Source organism: Micromesistius poutassou, assembly GCF_964030765.1.
Source record: "Micromesistius poutassou genome assembly, chromosome: 13".
NCBI lineage: Eukaryota > Metazoa > Chordata > Actinopteri > Gadiformes > Gadidae > Micromesistius > Micromesistius poutassou.
This window is the reverse complement of record NC_140283.1, coordinates 13,763,614-13,777,844: the sequence shown is the minus strand read 5'-3', so window position 1 is coordinate 13,777,844 and position 14,231 is coordinate 13,763,614. Positions and strand designations below refer to the sequence as shown.

The following is a 14,231-nucleotide window of genomic DNA, read 5'->3' as shown; positions in this document are numbered from 1 at the left end:
CTTACTTTTAATGTATTCTGTATGTATTTATGTAATGTATTTTTCTTTTTTAAAGGCGTGTTGTTTTGTGCACAATGTAACACAATCAAAAGATGCATGAAACAAGTTTTCATACTTTGAATACTTATACATTTAGTTATATGTTTAATAAAAAGTTCACCTTATTACAATTTCAAACTTATTGCCTCCTCCTCCTCCTCCTCCTCTCCTCCTCCTCCTCCTCTCTCCGACGCAGGGCATCGGGGAACTGTTTGAGAAGATCAAGCAGGAGAACAAGGCCAACGGGCACCCCAACGGAGATGCAGGTCTCTTCTTCACCAACCTGTACGTCACGCCAGTGCTGAAGAACATCAGCCTGTACATCGAGAAGGGGCAGATGCTGGCAGTGGCGGGCTCCACTGGATCAGGGAAGGTGGGTCCTGCTCTTGCAACACAACATCACCAAGACTAATAGCAAAATACCTGATGAGATGTGACAGGCTGCTACATAATGGTGGGTGACCGTGTTCGTATGTGTGTGTGTGTGCGTGCATGTGCCCATGCATACGTGTTCGTGCCTGTGTTTGCGTGCGTTGGAGTGTGTGTACCTGTGTGTTAGTGCGTTGCAGTGGGCATGCCTGTGTGTGCGTGCGTTGGAGTGTGTGTGCGTTGACATTGCTTAGACTGACTTGCCCCGTGGCTCTGGTTCCAGAGCTCTCTGCTCATGATGATCCTGGGAGAGCTGGTTCCGTCGGAAGGGAAGATCCGACACAGTGGGCGGATCTCCTTCTGCCCCCAGACATCCTGGATCATGCCCGGAACCATCCGTGACAACATCTTGTTTGGCCTGACCTATGACGAGCTCCGATACACCTCCATCATCAAGGCCTGTCAGCTGGAGGAGGTACTGATGTCACATCCTGTCTGGGGCTTCACTGTTGTCTTGCTGGGGTAAACACAACCTGCATGTTTGTTTTCAGGGGTCTTAGGGGTAAGAGAGCTGAGTGGACAGAGGAATCGTATGCGCAATAGGGGAGAGGGAGAAGGAGGGAGAGAGAGAGAGAGAGCGAGAGAAAGAGTGATAGAATTGTAATCACATGGGAGAGAGAGAGAGAGAGAGAGAGAGGGAGAGAGTCAGAGAGAGAGATGAAGAGAGAGAGAAAGAGTATAGTAATCACGGGGATAGAGAAAGAGAGTTACAGTTTAAATAGATGAAAGATCTAGAGAGAGGGGTAGCGAGAGAGAGAGAGAGAGAGAGAGAGATTAGTACACAACAGGGCACTTTCTGCTGAGTCTCTGTGTTGAGTGATGGCTTCTTCTCGTTCCGACCTCCAGTGTGGCTCACACTGGAACTGTCTGCTGTTGTCATGGAGATGGGATATCATCTTGCTGGTTGCATTTGATGATCATGACAATGAGTGGGTTCCTGACTGAACCGATGATGAGGCCTAAAGTCCCTGGCCTACAGTGGACTGAGCGGGTCGTTTGGTTAAGTGTTTTCAACAGTTTCAATCATTCAACAATTATATTATCTCATTAGGTTGGCGACGGATATTATAATGACAGCTTATAATGTCGGGGTAATCCACATTCAGTAGGAATAGCTACGTATAAACACCCCCCCCACACACACATACACACACACACACACACACACACATATGGGTGTACGCTAACATCTACGTCTTCCGGATACTTCCATGAGGACGGCCCATCATCCATGATCTGACGCAGTACAACCTCGTCCAGGGACTGACTCCGTCTCCCCTTACCGTCACTTCCAGAGTTTAGGCTAAACACAGGTCTGATGTCACAGCAAACAGCCCGCTCTGTACTACTGAAGTGTTCCAACAAAACAACCACATGTAAAAACCTGACACGACATTAAGCAGGCCTCCAACACCGAAAAGAGGGCGATGATAAGGACTCCGCTTAACTTATGTAAACACACCACTGGTCGTCATAGAGGGCATTGTGTTTAAATGCAAATCATGGTCTATAGTGCAATACACACGGTCAGGTCATCATGAGTCATTGGTCATGTCGGTGGGGGGGGGGGGGGGGGATGAGGATCAGGTGCTCCTCCTACAAGGAAAATCACCATGGCAACCCCCTGGTGGGGGACTAGGGGCGGAACTGGCTAAGTTATCCAGACACTGAGAGAAGGTGTTTGGAAGACTGTCATTCCGTCATTCATTACAGCCCCCCCCCCCCACCTTGTTGAAACACCAGACAACACAGCCCTGGGTGGTCCAACCCCCCCCCACTCCGTTCAACCCCCCAAATAAGCTGCTAGCCACTAGCTCCTAGCCGCTAGCCTAGCCGGCTTGCTTTGTTCGGCTACTTGACTCACAATATGCCTTTTTACTAGCTCGCCATGCTCAACAAGCTGTTAAACACCCTGTTAACTTAATTCCCTGTGGCCTGCCAGCAGGACAGCGGAAGTGGCAGATGAAAAGGTAGGAGGTTTCGTGTTTCAAGGAATAAGATAGACACCTTTTGTGTTTGAAGGAATGAGATAGACTCATTCCTTCACTTCTTTCCTGTGATATCGATGTGGTCATCCAGTCTCACTCATGCCCCCTCAGTGTCCCGATGTATGTGGTCACAGTATTGGTCGGTGACCTCTCGTACAGTCCTGTTTGTTGTGTTGTTCTGTCCTGTCTGTTGGCACTCCCTCAATACTCCCACAACATTCTGGCCTGAGTGTATTGGTTATTTGTTGTATTTTATATTTTATTATTCACATTTTTGTATTACATATTCATTTGTTATTTGTCATTTTACTAAGGCTATAGAATACCTTTAGTTTTGTAAGAAAACAAATATATTATATACTATACATTAATAACATATATATATACACAAATATAACTCAGTGTGCATTAGACCTTCAAATGTGAGGACGAGATTCACAGCATTTTTCAAGCAGCGCTACACAGAAGGAAGCTTATGAAGTAGTTTTAGGCTGCTTGTTACACAGCCACACTGCTTGCTCCTCTACTAAGGCAGTAACCATATGAAGCCATGTTTTTGTTATTGTTACCTGTAGGATCCTGCCCACATCAAGGACTCCTTTTCTTGGTCCTAGTGCCCTAATGCTGATTTTGTCATTCCAAACATAAACAGTTTACGATACTTGGAAGCAGCCAGTGTACAGGATATAGAATGATCTTATTTTGACCGCATTAAACAGTGAACCAATACTCGGACACCCTCTTTCTTAATTCAGATATCCAATAGATTTCAGTACAAATAAATATAATTCAATAAGAAGGTCAATAGAACCTTTTGCATTCTTGTTATGATAAACACAGGTGTTGCTCTTAACACTAATTATGTGCTTCTCTTTGTACCAGGCCACAGGGAGTAGACTGAACTAGTGAGGACCATGTGCCCTGGAACATAAAAGCAGCATAATGAGTGTTATTATGGGGGACACCTGTGTGTGTCCTACGACGATGCCTCTGAGAAAAGGGTTTATAAGTTCAAAATACTAATACAATCCAAGTATCCAAGACAGTATTCCTGTCACTCTATAAGAGGGAGTCCGGTCGGCAGAGGCTTGTTTTGGTTGAGGTGATGCTACACTCTCGGGCTGTGGTATCAACGTTGTTGCCTTGGTTACCCAATTATGATGACTGTCTTCGCCCTGTGGTGTGCGTAACGTCATCACAGCTACTGTTGTAATGACTATTTTGATGATGTGGCGGTATGCTCACGTTGTTATGGTTACTCTTAATGCGATTGGCTGTCCCACACTCCCACACACGCCATCACGCCATGGCATATCCACTGGAAGTCACTTCCGGACGTCCCTGTACATTCAAAGGAAGATGAAAAAACGTCATTGTTCTTTTTTGTCCCTCATGTTCATGTTCATGTCCATGGCAATCTAATAATGACACACATATAATGAATCCTTGTTGTAACCTTGGCAAAAGATGGCCCAAAAAAAGAAATCAGTGAATCAGTGAATCACAAAACATTTGTCTACGTCACAGTCCTTGGTCCTTGGTGCTGACTGTGTTGTTCTGAGTCCTTTTAAATATGTGTGTTTGAATGGGAGACTTTATCAGTCTCTGTATTACTGCATGTATTCCTCCCACTCATCTTGTCTTCTGTCTTTCTCTGGTGCAGGACTTTGCGCTGCTCCCTGAGAAAGACAAGTCCCCCGTTGTGGAGGGCGGTGTCACACTCAGCGGGGGTCAAAGGGCCCGCATCGGCCTGGCCAGGTATGACCAGGCACACACCAGCGTCTCTTATGAGCATGCTCTCTCTCTCTCTCTCTCTCTCTCTCTCTCTCTCTCTCTCTCACTCGCTCTCTCTCACTCTCTCTCTCTCTCTCTCTCTCTCTCTCTGTCTTTCTCTCCTTCTCCTTCTCTCTCGAATTTAGGGGAACCGTGGCATTTGACTATTTACCAATACAAGAGAGTACTGCTTCCCACACGTGTTTGGAGAAAATCTCAGTCTGCAACATAAACTCCTGTTTGCAAAGAAAGAAGAATCTTTTGATATCAGAACCCAAATCCTTGACCAATGACATCAACGGTCCAACTTTTCTACTATTCTTTTTGCAGGAAGCAGTATTACAAAATAGCAGACGGTTTCCCCTTTTGTCTCTGGATGAAGACGTGCTACTGAAACACAGCGTACTTCCGCGCTGACTCGTGGAGCGCTCACCACTTATCTCACAGTATAAACTGATGAAGGCCTGATGGGGGGATGATATGAGTCATTGCTGTTATTAACGGTATCCAGTCATCCATTAATTATACTTTACTAAAAATAGCTGCATAAGCTTTCCAGTGTCCGTAGTCAAAGTCATAACAAATGTCTGATGGATGACTACTACAAATGTCCTCGTTTAGATTTGGGTAACAAGGGACTTTAAGTTGCTCACTAATTAACCAATTAATCAAAGTGAGGCTGTTGTTGGTGTATGACATACATAAGATAGAGAGTGTAGCGTTGACACTATTCACACATCCTTCTATGTGTTGTTCTCTCTCTTAGCATACTGGGATGCTACACAATATTAATTACCACTCAATACAATAGATTTCTCATGAGCCACGGTTTTCCCTTATGTGTGTGAATGTCCGGCTGGTGCTTGTGGTGCTTTTTACAACCACAGTAGATAGATGTTATGGCTCGCCTGAATCCCTTGTAGATGATAAAAAGGCGTGCATATCCATTTGTTAAAGTGTCCGGGATCTGCCTGATGACTTCCTTTTCAGATGGGTTTTAAGTGCCTCCATCATTCCTCAGGATCCAAAAGCCACTGAACTCTGATGAGCTCTGTTGGAAACCCCACCACATGTTCATTTCTCTGTCTCACTTCCTCTATCTCTATCTCTTCGATCCCGCTCTCCTTCCAGTAAAAAGTCCCCAACAAATGAGCAAAAAAAACCCTCCAATGTAGCCTAACAACTTGCCACTTTGGGGATTTTTTTGGTTCCAAAATGGCAGGCTTTAAAGGTTATGATCGATCGCTCAGGATCATGTGATCGGTTATGGATCGCAACTGTAATTGGTGCAGGGAGCGTCCGTGCGTAACTAAATGTATTGATTCTGGGAACAGGGGTGACATAAGTGGGGTTAACTTTACAGATTGAACCTTGCAAAGTGAAGCTTTCACCACTCTGTACCTACTCTGAGAGTTTCCAGCTCTGGTGATGGGAATGGCTCATGTATTTAGTACTTCAAGGACACCATACCACAGCCACTTAGTCAATATGTCACTCAAATCCCTCATTTATTCTGTCCCCCTCTGTCTGTCATCATCTCTCTCATATGCTCTGTGTGTTTGTGTGTGTGTGTGTGTGTGTGTGTGTGTGTGTGTGTGCATGCATGTGTGTGTTCGTGCATACGTACATGTATATGTGTGTGTGTGTGTGTGTGTGTGTCCGTGTGTTGTCTCCCTCAGAGCCCTGTATAAAGACGCAGATCTCTACCTCCTTGACTCTCCTTTCACCCACCTGGACATCGTGACGGAGAAAGAGATCTTTGAAAAGTGTGTATTAGCAACAGAGAGGCTTTCATGCTTTGGGGGTGGGCGAGGGGACGGTTAGTGTTTGAAGGTCAAGGATATAGGTTCTGTTGTATTTGACATGCTAAGGTTGCGCATAGTGTCACTGTGTTATACTGTTAGGTTAGAGGGACTAAAGATGTACAATGTACAATGCTGAAATTGTATTGTTATGTTATGTTGTTTAGTACAATCACATTTTGGCTGTCTCCTCAGAGAGCCAAACGATCTACACCCTTGATAACATTTCTTTATAGACAAAAGAGTAAACATATAATTATCGGTTTGTGATTGCAAAGCTTGAGTCCTGGTTACCTTGACGATGTCTCTTTAGATGTAGTCCAACCCGGTGTAGAGTCTGCATGTCCAACCGGTCTGTCCATGCGCCCCCTCCCCCCTCCCCAGGTGCCTGTGCAAACTGATGGCCTCAAAGACGCGGGTGGTTGTTACCAGCAAGCTGGAGCACCTCAAGCGCGCCGACAAGATCCTCCTCCTGCACAACGGCGTGTGCTACTTCTACGGCACCTTCTCCGAGCTGCAGGCCCAGCGGCCCGACTTCAGCTCCCTGCTGCTGGGCCTGCAGGCCTACGACAAGATGAATGCCGAGCGCCGCAGCTCCATCCTGACGGAGACACTGCGCCGTGTGTCCGTGGACGAGACGGCCGCCTTCCGCTCCCCGGACCCCCTGCGCCAGGCGTCCTTCCGCCAGCCGGCCTCCACGCCGGGCGTGATCGGCGACGCCCACCACCCGGAGAAGCGCAAGCAGTCGCTCATCCTCAACCCCCTGGCCGCCGCGCGCAAGTTCTCCTTCATCGGGGGCTCCCAGGGGCAGCCCCCCTCGGCCGGCGGGGGCGGCGGCATCGGCGGGGTGGGGAACTCCCAGCAGGAGGACTCGGTGCACCAGCTCTCGGAGAGGAGGTTCTCTGTGGTGCCGGAGGACGACCAGGTGGAGGAGGTGCTCCCCAGGGGGAACATGTACCACCACGGCCTGGAGCACCTGCACGGTCAGCGGCGCCAGTCGGTGCTGGCCTTCATCACCAACGGCGGTGGTGGTGGTGGTGGCGGCGGCAGTGGTGGCGGCAGCGGTGGCGGCGGCGGTGGCGGTGGCGGGGGACAGAGTCAGCACCAGCGGCGGCACGCGCAGATGCAGTCGTCCTTCAGGCGGAAGCTGTCCATCACGCCGGCGTGCCAGCTGGCGTCTGAGCTGGACATCTACGCCCGCCGCCTGTCCCTGGACAGCGTGTTCGACATCAGCGAGGATGTGGACGAGGAGGACATGGAGGTAGGGGGGGCTGGGGCGTGGGCTTCCAGAGTGACTGCAGAAGAGACTAGAAGACGCAATGAGATGAGCTCAGATATGATGTCGTGCTTTCTTGATCACAGATGGGATATTTGTGTGCACTGGAGAGAAATAATTTAAAACAATACAATTACAAATAGATTATTGATTGAGACTATATGCTGTATTATTATAACTTTATATTATTGAGCATGATAGATAGACTTAAACTATACACTATATGGCTACAGAGTAACCTAACACTACACAGATCAAAAAATTGGAATGGCATCTCTAGAGAAAACAAATATCATAAATTTGCATTAATTTTACCCAATCACAAACTCCAATGAGTTCAAATATGCTTGTAAACTATGTTAAGTATGTTAATTGTCCTATGGATAAAAACAAGGTTAATTTTATTTCTGATTTGTTCTACAAAAACCAGATTTTTCTGTTCACAGCAATGTTTTGCGGATGAGCAAGAAAACATTTTTGAAACTACCTCATGGAACACCTATTTGCGCTACGTCACCACCAACAGGAACCTGGTCTACGTCTTAATATTCATAGCTGTTGTCTTCATTGTTGAGGTAAATACGATATTATATATTGATCCATCTTTATACTGTTGATTAGCTCCAATCTGAATGCACTTTGAAGTCAAGTGCTGTTTCTACAGTGCATATGTCTTCTCTCACTCTGCAGGTAGCAGGATCAGTCATAGGCATATATCTCATCACTAAGTAAGTATAATGTTTCATTAGAGTACTCATTCATTCATTCACTCATTCATACTGCGAAGAACAAAAGCTATTGTTCGACTATTAACTCAAGCAACACACTGCTATAAGTTGATTCTAATTTAATCTATCATTGTGTAATGTATCATTTGAAAATTGGTACGAAGCAATTCACAGATTGCAAATATTTCCTAAATAAAAGGCACGAGATGAAACCTTGTGTATTTGGGTATCAATAACATCCTACAAGGAGAGGAACTCCTTGCACGTTCATCCCTAACACCCCCCCCCCCCCCCGCCCTTCCCCTTCCCCTTATCCAAGAGAGATCTGGAGAAACGAGGCCAACCCCAACTCACCCACCTTCATCGCCGAGCATGCCAACATGACCGCCTCCAAGCCCACCCACCTGGCGGTCATCGTCACGCCGACCAGCGCCTACTACATCATCTACATCTACGTGGCCACGTCGGAGAGCGTGCTGGCACTGGGCTTCTTCAGGGGCCTCCCCCTGGTGCACACGCTGCTCACCGTGTCCAAGAGGCTCCACGAGAAGATGCTCAGTGCCGTGCTGCGGGCCAACATAGCCACCCTCAACACCATGAAGACCGGTGAGGCCCCCCAGTGGTTCGGTACCGCTGCATTATGGGAAGTCAGACGGCCGCGTAAAGCGTAAAGCGTAGAGTCGCCGAGCGGTTACTCTGCTCCCCCCCCCCCCCCCCCCCTCCCTTGTCTCGCTAAACCCCCGCCTGTCAAAAAGCGAGGTTTGCTGAAGAAAAACGTAAATGTGATTTTTTTTCTATGCTGCTGCAGAGTCTGAGCTAATCGACTAGATCTACGTAGCCTTGAAGTTAGTGTCTTCATGAAAGAATACATGTTAGCACATTTATAAAATAAAGTTGCATATTGTACCTTTAATTACAGTATGTCTTAACTATCATCAATATACATTTATGTTGTAAGTGCATGTGTGTAGTGTATTGTTTTTTTCTAACCCTAACCCTACGTGCTAGAAACGGCCTTGTGTAATGTGTGGGCAATGTTTTAGAGGTTGAATTATTGTTTTTGGGCCCTGCGGCAGGTCGGATCATGAACAGATTCACTAAGGACATGGCGACTATAGATGACATGCTGCCTCTGGTTCTCTTTGACCTCATACAGGTAGGCCTTGGCCTCATACACATACACATGGTGTTACACCAACTTATACACATCTTGCAACAACCCTGCTCTCGCTCTATTGAAGTATGAACTCAAACGGCCACCATATTGGCAGCAGTAGGTCACTGACATCTGTTATTGTTTACTATAAATAACTTAAAATGTAGATATTCCTACTGTACCAAAGAGAGTAAAGCTACATATCCAAGGAAAAAACTACAGTTATAATTACTACCCTAAAGCCATCCAATAACATTAGCCGTGAAAGGACTGGTTTATCTTTGACAAATGTCAGATAATGTACATTAAGGGCCCTATCTTGCGCCCGGCGCAATTGACTTTCTACACCGACACATGTGTCATTGCTAGTTTGCACCCGGCGCAAAGCTGATTTTCCCCCGCAGCAACCAGGCGCCACTACACTTGCGCCTGGAGAGGCGTGTCGGCGAAAAGCAGGGCCGTGTTCCGGCGCAAATGATACTTAGTGCTATTTTAGTGATCTAAAAAATGCGCCAATGCAATTGCGCCACTGACCGAAAAATACCTGGTCTATAACGGATAGCGCAGTTGTTGTTGCTATTTTGACGTGCCATGGCAGGTCGGAACTACAACATAGCCTACGCTTACACACACGTAGGCTATACACAGCACAAACATGCAAACTATTAACCTGATTTAAATATTATGATGTCAAAGATTATTCATGTGTGAAACTGTATAGAAATAGCGTGGTGTGGATTGTGGAAACATTTTTTTCAATAGGGCTGCATGAATGAATATGAATGAAGTATAGTAGGCTATGGTATGCGTTTAAATAATAATAATAACAATAATACATTTGAGCAAAGTATATTCCAGGCTTCCAAAACAAAATCTAAGTTTAGGGTAAATGGTTGGTTAAATGATTTGGGAAAGAACAGCTGACACAGCGGTAAGTTGTACTTTTAAATCAATGCATCAGCAAACACATATGTTCTTGACACAGACATCGTGTACAAGCCCATAACTTTTAGGATTTATGAGTATTTGATCGTGAGAAAACATAGTTTTACCGCGAGTGAGTGTTTAAAAGAATGAATGAATGCAGGTGATGCTTGGGGTGCGTGTGTGTGTCTGTTTAAACACATGCAAACTAAACACATAATACAGTCCATGGCGATGTATGTTAACGGGGGGACACATGCATATTATGAACACAAGTCGATAACGATAATGTATACAATACTGGTAACAAACAATGTTTGTTAATGTATTGCAGCATATCATTAAATAGACCCACAGTTGCGGCCATCGAGGACCGCGTCCGCATATCATATATGTGTTGTCTTTGCCGCAATTTACATGACGAATCAGTGTTTCTGAAGTTGGAGAAGAAAAAGCTATTCCATGTGTGAATTATGCCTATTATTTGGCCATAAACTGAGTCATTTGAAGTTTGAAATTCATGTGGTCATGCATCTGTCTCAGCGGAGACTGCAAACGCGCTGTCAAAATATCAACTCGCCAAGTCAAATGCACTGGGTCTTAAAGGGGATGGAAGATGGAACTCTCATTGGTTTATTGCATGTTACGCCCAAAACACACCTACAGGTTTCAGCCCAACCCTTTTTAGATTTGTGCCGGGCGCAAAGCTCATTTATCTCGCCGTCATAATAGCAACAGCACCGTAGAACCGCCCACAAAGTACTTTGACTTTGCGCCTTGACGTCTGCGTTTTAGACCGTCTAACTAGGGCCCTAAATATCAGAGAGTGACAAAACAATGAATGCCCTTAGTGACAGCATCTCCAGAGCAACCAGGAAAGTTGAGCAGATTTCAACTTTATGGAGTTATGCAGATATATCTCTGACGTCTTGACGGTGTAAATGTACCTTCATACTATGTATCTCACTCACCACCTCTCTCTCTCTCTCTTTCTCCCTCTCTCTCTCTCTCTCTTTCTCTTTCTCTCTCTAGTTGAGCATAATCGTGTTGGGAGCCATATTCACCGTGTCCATCATAAGGCCCTACATCTTCATCGCAGTCATCCCCTTGGGTGCCATCTTCGTCTTCCTCCGGAAGTACTTCCTACGAACTGGACAGCAACTCAAACTACTTGAGGCCGAAGGTAAGACTGTTTGTGTGTTTGTATGTATGTGTGTGTGTGTGTGTGTGTGTGTCCATTTGTGTGTATTTCCCTTAGACATACTCCTCCAGGAATAACAAATATTCAGTGAATGCAGGAAGTTGGGGAATAAAATAAAAGGTCCAAACATCATCGTCAACCCCGCCTAGCCATAAGCAGGCAGACCTAGTGGCGACTGGCATCATGGGTGACCCGTGTTGATGGGTTCAAAGGTCAAAGGGCTGCCACACCCGTCAGGGGATTGTTCCCTGACTTTGCCTGCCGAGTCAAGCTGATACAAGAGCCAACTTCTATTATTTTTGCTGTTGTACCTTTTGTGCTGGAGTACTAGTGTGTGAAGCGGAGAGGATGAGCGAGGGTCATCTGTGCAGACCCTGCTGACAGACGTGACAGGGTGTTGTCGTAGATATTGGCCCAGCTCTCAACGCCATCCCCCCCTCCTGGCAGAGTCCCATAGCCGGCCAGGCCCTGCTCTGAGCGGGAACGGATCAGAGAGGGGTGATCCGATCTGGGATTTCCTTCAGCTCCATCCTGGACTCTCCTCTACAAAGAGAGAGAGAGAGGAGGAGATGGGAGAATGTGTGTCACACATTGTCGGTGCACAAAGGACAGGGCAGAATGTCACATGCTCTTGTCACCACTGGCTCCTGCCCATAGCAAACACTTGTGAAATGGAATTGTGTGTCAATGTGAAATCATGTAGCGAAACACAGTGGGTGGGGTCCTTTGAAAGGCTGAAGGAGGAAGGATATTCTGAGAAGCACAGGGAAGTAAGATAAATTTGCAATTAGTGAGGAGCTGTTTAATGAGAAACAATCTGGGACAATAATTCAATAGAGTGAGAGAGAAACAACGCTGAAATCTCCACCCTTTACTGTTTGCTTCGTCTCACTGACTTTTTTTGAGGCGAGCAAAGACAATTAAAGTATGCAAATATAAAACATTAGGTTGTAAATGTTTTTGCTTTGATGGCCCTGAATTTAAGGTCTTTCAATTTCTTCTCTCAATTTCAACATTAAGTTGAAATTTATAAATTAAATGTAATTCTCCTCAAAACTGCTTTAATACTACAGCTAATCTCTTTGCTGATGGCTAATGGCCGACTGCTAACAGACAACAGCTAAGATTCATCCGTCACTGTTTACCATCAGGAGCCAACACTAGGGGTGTAACGATACACTAAAGTCACGGTTCAGTTTTTATTATTTTATTAAACAATTTGATTTTGATTTGATTTATTAAATTGTATCAAATAAATGCCTTACACAAATGAAAATACATCAAATACGATTGAGGATAAAAACACAATAAAGTCCAGGACTTATTTCCATTGTGGTCCTCAACACAAAACATCAGGACAAGACAAGACACTAACAGAGTGTGTGATAATCAATAAAAACTTAATTAAAAAAAACAAAAAAAATAATATATATATATATATATATATATATATATATATATATATATTTTTTTTTTTTTTCTTCGGTACATACCGAAATGAAACATGCCTCGAACCGTTAGACCCGTACCGAAATATTTCGGTTTGAATACGCGTATCGTTACACCCCTAGCTAACACGATGACATCTCTCTCTCTCTCTCTCTCTCTCTCTCGCTCTCTCTCGCCCTCCCATTTCTCTCTCTTCAGCGCGTAGCCCCATCTTCTCCCACCTCATCATCTCCCTGAAGGGCCTGTGGACCATCCGTGCGTTCGGGCGCCAGGCGTACTTTGAGACCCTGTTCCACAAGGCCCTGAACACGCACACCGCCGCCTGGTTCCACTACCTGGCCACGCTGCGGTGGTTCCTCTTCCGCTGCGACGTCATCTTTGTCTTCTTCTTCACCGCCGCCGCCTTCATCGCCGTGGGAACCAACCGTGAGTAGTGGGGGTGGCGACGGGAGGGGGGATGTTGGAGGGGATAAACGTTCACACACACACAAAGTAGAAACGCATGTACAAACAAGCAAGCGGATGAACACACATCACACGTACGTATACAACACTTGCAACCGGTGCAAACATGCTGCCGCACAAACACACACACACACACACACACACACTCGGGACCTCCGATGTAGTGGTAATGGAGTGTGTGATTGGAGCAGATTAGGTAGTAATTTGTCAGGCAATGTCTTCTTAATAGAGCTGATCTTAACACTCCTAAATACCTAATGACATGAGCCGTGTGTGCATGTGTGTGTGTTTGCGTGTGTTTGTATGGCTATTTCTGTTAAATTAGCATGTTTGTTTGGGTATTTGGCTGTGTGGTTGCAATAATGTGTGTGTGTGTGTGTGTGTGTATTTCAATGACTGTGTTTGTCTGTATATTTGGCTGTGTGGTTGCAATAATGTGTGTGTGTGTGTGTGTGTGTGCATGTGTATTTGTTCCCCAGAGGATAAGCCAGGGGACATTGGCATCATCGTGGCTCTGGCCATGCTCATCCTGGGGACCTTCCAGTGGGCGGTCATCACCAGCATCACCGTGGACGGTCTGGTAGTTACACACACACACACACACACACCAAAAGCATACACACAGAATCAGTGATACACTCATGCATGGACAATATTAGCACGCACGCATGTATCATTGCATGTGACTGAATGTCAACAAAGTACCCTCTCATGCATGCACACAGCCCAACGTGACCCAGCCCAACAGTACCCACAGACACATGCCAAACGTGTGCTTCAACAAGCCAAAGTATCAGGAACCCAAAGTGGTTGGGAGACAGTGTGAGATTTCTGCTTAAGAACCCAGCCAGTGGACCTTCACTAGCAGATGGTTCTCCACGGTGTTGCATGGACGGAACGACCGCTAAACACAACAACTTGTGCTGACGTCGTTCAGCTGATTTGTTTGGGAACAGCAGGCATGAGCACCAAGTACAACAGTTAGGTCAGCAGAACGGGTC

The 14,231-nt window shown here is 45.9% G+C and overlaps 1 protein-coding gene across 1 annotated transcript in view; it reads left to right on the top strand.

Annotated features, from left to right (window-relative positions):
• The window catches only part of cftr (CF transmembrane conductance regulator), a gene marked incomplete at both ends in the record, with an annotated part of 29,598 nt that overhangs the window by 10,397 nt on the left and 4,970 nt on the right, over positions 1–14,231 (top strand). Inside the window, 12 exons of the mRNA XM_084476862.1 lie at positions 236–412; positions 692–883; positions 4,120–4,214; positions 5,909–5,995; positions 6,416–7,292; positions 7,754–7,882; positions 7,998–8,035; positions 8,355–8,641; positions 9,112–9,191; positions 11,148–11,298; positions 12,964–13,191; positions 13,710–13,810. Of these exons, the coding sequence (XP_084332988.1) occupies positions 236–412; positions 692–883; positions 4,120–4,214; positions 5,909–5,995; positions 6,416–7,292; positions 7,754–7,882; positions 7,998–8,035; positions 8,355–8,641; positions 9,112–9,191; positions 11,148–11,298; positions 12,964–13,191; positions 13,710–13,810 (2,442 nt within the window). The remainder of the gene's footprint in view (positions 1–235; positions 413–691; positions 884–4,119; positions 4,215–5,908; positions 5,996–6,415; positions 7,293–7,753; positions 7,883–7,997; positions 8,036–8,354; positions 8,642–9,111; positions 9,192–11,147; positions 11,299–12,963; positions 13,192–13,709; positions 13,811–14,231) is intronic.